Source organism: Schistocerca americana, chromosome 2, assembly GCF_021461395.2.
Source record: "Schistocerca americana isolate TAMUIC-IGC-003095 chromosome 2, iqSchAmer2.1, whole genome shotgun sequence".
NCBI classification, from domain to species: Eukaryota; Metazoa; Arthropoda; class Insecta; order Orthoptera; family Acrididae; genus Schistocerca; species Schistocerca americana.
In genome coordinates, this window is record NC_060120.1 from 568,375,813 (window position 1) to 568,380,209 (window position 4,397).

General features: G+C 42.1%; 1 protein-coding gene across 1 annotated transcript; it reads right to left on the minus strand.

Annotated features, from left to right (window-relative positions):
• Nucleotides 1-657: 657 nt before the first annotated feature.
• LOC124588790 lies at nt 658-2,831 on the minus strand. Its single transcript, XM_047131496.1, has 2 exons — nt 2,218-2,831; nt 658-1,694 (listed from the first exon to the last, which is right to left on the minus strand). The coding sequence occupies exons 1-2, from the start codon at nt 2,500-2,502 to the stop codon at nt 1,281-1,283; spliced, it is 699 nt and encodes a 232-aa protein (XP_046987452.1). The 5' UTR covers nt 2,503-2,831; the 3' UTR covers nt 658-1,280.
• Between the last annotated feature and the right edge of the window lie 1,566 nt (nt 2,832-4,397).

Here is a 4,397-nt window from a genome sequence, read left to right on the forward strand (position 1 = left end):
AGCGATTGGACATCACTCTTTAATACCGAGAGAGGGAATATTTTGTAACAGCTTTAAACTGAAATGTGTATTAGTGTAAATGGAATATCGCTGTGTATGTTTTGCGTGCGCACCACCTCAAACAAATATACGCTTTGGGCGTATATTTCAGTAAATGATTAACACACTGTAGGTCACATGACTGAAAAGTGTGTCTAAGCCGCGTACACACTGAGACTGAAACATGTTTTCAAAACATGTTTCCGGTAGCTTGATGTGGACACCATTTGGAAACATGTTTCGAAACATGTTTGGAAACACAGAAACATCTATCCGTAGCAGTGTCGGTACAGATCAAAGGAAACAATGTTTCCGGCTAGCTACCACTTGTCACCGCTGCACGGCGCTAGCGTATGTGTGTGTGTGTCGTCAACTTTTTAGCAGTGTTCTGTTTACTGTCGTTTTCGTTTTCGCTTTATTTTTGTAGAATAATGGAGTGGTCAAGGCAACAAATTGTCGATTTAATTGCAATGTACCAGGGAGAGGATTGTTTATGGAATGTCCGGAGCAAGGATTACAAAAATACCGTTAAAAAACACGATGCACTTGCAAAAATTGCAGCAGCTTTTGGGACGGACAAGGGAAGTGTTGAGAAGAAAATTCGATCGCTCGTGGTTGCGTACAGGCGCGAGAAAAGAAAAATTATTGCCAGCAGACCATCTGGTAGTGATGCAGACACTGCATATGACTCGAACTGGTTCGGCTATCGCCTGCTGCAGTCTTGGACGATGTACATGAGCCAAAGGAGACAACAGATACTGTGGAAAATGAGGTACGAAAATTATGCTTGTTTGTCTTTTTTTTTTGTATTTTATAGTACACAGTCACATTCACCCATAGTTATTTTGCCACGGTACACTTCCTTGTGGGCTTAAAAAAAATTAGCAAATTCGTCTCGAATTTGTTTATTCGTGGAAGCAGCTTTCCTTGGTATGTTCTGTGCTGAAATGAAAACTGATGCAGTGTCATCTCGTCTCCATGTGCCTGGAATCATTTCACCTGTTTGTAAATCGTAGGAATCGAAGCTTCCATGTGGGGTGTACTGGTTCCTTGCCGCAGCATTTCCCCTTAAAAAATTGTGGAGACATACAGCTGTAAGTGTGACAGTTTTTGCCTTTTCCGGTTGTAGCAACATAGGTTTTCTAAACACACGAAAAACTGAAGCCATAATGCCGAAAGTGTTCTCAACAACCATTCTGGCCCTTGAAAGTCTGTAATTAAAAACTCTCTCTTTTGAACCTTTAACATGTTTTCCCGGGTAGGGTTTCATAATGTTTTCCTGTAAGGGAAAAGCATCGTCTGCTACAAAAACATATGGTAGGGCCTTGGTGCCACCTGGTAAGCATTCGGCATGTGGCAAGTTTAAGTTTCTTTTTGTTAATTAACTCATTTATGCTCGCGTTTTTGAACACACCACCATCTGATATTCTGCCTTGGCAGCCGATATCTGCGTACAAAAAGTTGTAGCTGGCATCGACGACAGCAAGCAGCACAATGCTGAATGAACCTTTATAATTATAATATTCACTTCCACTACCAACAGGGCACTGTAGCACGATATGTTTCCGGTCAATTGCTCCGTCACAATGGGGGAACTGAAGAATCTGTGAGAATAAACATGCTGTTTCACTCCAGTCGTTTTCAGTCGCAGGTATCTGAAAGAAAGAAATTTGATTTTCAGGTTTTCGTACATTCGCCAGAGGGCACAAATGAGGATGAAGAGGTTGCAGCTGGACCTTCCAGCCCTCCACCACCAAAAATGAGAAGGATGATGGGCGAGAAAAAAGACATGCAGCAACCCTTCAAGATTGCGTCTCAATTGCTAACTAAAGTGCTGCAAAATCAAGAAGACAAGGACGATGAATGCAGTGCTATGGGCAGTATGTGGCCTCAGTTTTAAGGAAATTGCCCGAGTTACAACGAGCAAAAACAATGGCTTTGCTTAATAATGTACTAATGAAACAACATGTAGCGTATTTAGAAAGTGAGCAGTCGAAAAGGGGTATGAATGTAGCAGGGCCATCATCATCAAGTAGCAATTCCCCTGTTACATTTACAAGCTATGTAGACAGTGACAACGCAGTTGAAGAAGTTGTGTTTGACGAATTATGTAACGTAATTGAGAAATAATAACACTTCGAAAATGTGCTAATTTAACGATGTTTTTCATTTACTTACCTTTACATAATCCTTCAGTACTTCCACCAGAGCTCCACATACTTCGGGTACTATTTTAGATATTGCTTGTTTCGAAATGCGAAATAAATACGCAAGGCTCTGAAATGAATCTCCTGTTGCCAGGAAACGAAGAGTAACTGCAAGCCTTTGGTTGACTGAAATAGCTTTCCTGAAATTCGTGTCTTTTTTTGAAACAAACGGTGATATCATATTTGCCAGATATTCAAAATCGGTAGGTGAGATCCGAGTGAAGTTGCGGAAGCCAGAGCCGTCTTCCATACTCATCTCACGTGGCAGGTTATTTCCGCCAGTTCTTCTATAGAATGTTTTTCTCACCAACGACGAGGACGCCTTTCATTTTGTTTGTGTAAACCTTCTAGTGTTAATAATGCAGCTCCACATATCATTATTGTTTCTTCGACACCAGACATAACGCAGCAGCAGACGATACGAACACAATAACACAAGGGGCACTGCAGACGGCGTGAACACACGAGAAATGTTTGCCGCCAGTGTGGACGGAAACAGAGACCAGAAACAAAGTCGGAAACATTTGCGAAACATCGCAGAAAACAATGTTTCCGGCAGAAACATGTTTCCAGTGGCAGTGTGTACGCGGCTCTGTGTGTACGCGGCTTTAGTTCTTCAGTGATAATGCAGATATATCTTTATTACGCGTGCATCGCCAAGTAGAGGTTTAGCCCTGAAATGAGGTGTCCTCTTGTCTGTTTTAGAACATAAACAATTATTCACGTTCCTTTTGCCTTTTATTATAAAGGCGAAATTATTTCAGAAACGCGTTAGCTTCATTTTACTGTACAGTTATAATTATGACATGAACACATTAGATTCAGTCTGCAATGTACTAATTCAACTGAAATTCTCGGTGTGTGAAGAAGAATTTTTGATAAGTGGACCTTGAACATCGAAGCCCGGCAGAAGCAGTACGGTCACAAATCACTCCTTCCTGCGCGTACTTCGGCAACAGAAATTACCCAGAAATGGCGTAGATAACCCATTTGTGCCTTCCTAGAGGTTGACGGCATTTCATCACAAGGAAACTGGGTCTTCCAAAGTTACGAGGTGCAAAAGACACACTACCAAAGCAGGAAACCATAGACGTTCATCTGCTCGCATAATCGAGGAGGCAGTGAAACGATAATTTTCGGAGCCCGCTTCCTGATACAGCTACGAAGTGTAAATACATACCGAATACAAAGAAAAGTATGACGAAGTGGAAATAAATAGCGTCGGTGTTAAAGAAGATGGAACATGGACCATAAATTTGCATGTTGCTGACATTATATAAGCCGACAGTGTTGTCTGGCAACATACGGCCTCACGAACTGCAGCCACATGTACTACAACATTACTGGCAACTACTGCCTGGCATTGTTTGCGGCAACACATTCCCGGGCAGCCGTTGGTGTTGCCAATCGAGTGGCAGTACGATCACAGGGATATTTCCACTGTATGCACCCGCTGCCACGGAGGCGAGTTCATTGTATTCAGTAATTCAGAAATAATCATGGAGGAACTTGACTGTTTCGCGTGTCCACAAACACGTTTCTACATAGGCTGTACATGATGTGATCTTGAGAACTTTTTTTAAAATATAATTACAAAATTATGAAAATGGGAAGATTTGCCTTGTTTGTCGCCGTCAGTTTTAACTGAAAACCTACGAAGGGCAACAGAGCGAATTTAGTGACTTTCTCCGACATCTAACGTTCAGATCCAGGATGGCCGCTGCCTGCTGACACTGACATGAGGCAAGAGATTTTCTGTTACTGCATGATTCCAGTGATACTCGATGGAAGTCTTTTCGCGTCGTTCTTTGCGACTGATAAGCACAAGGCAAATAATATGGAGAAATTAGACGCACTACAGGTCACAGAACCAGAGCAGGGTGTGGATCAGGCACTGCTCAGACAAGAATATAGGCAGACTGCCATCTTGCATCATAAAAACAGAATACATAGGCTGAGCATATGATCACTAGCACGATCTGGGGATTATAAAAGTCCCTCGGTGCTAAAAAAAAATACGAAACTGATGAGAAGAGACTGAAGTACAAGGTGTTCGACCAAAATTCTTGGGCTCCGTGACTTCAAAAGTATTATGGTATGATAATCCCTGGTGCACCTGTGAGCATGTGTGATCATGCACAAATATCGTAG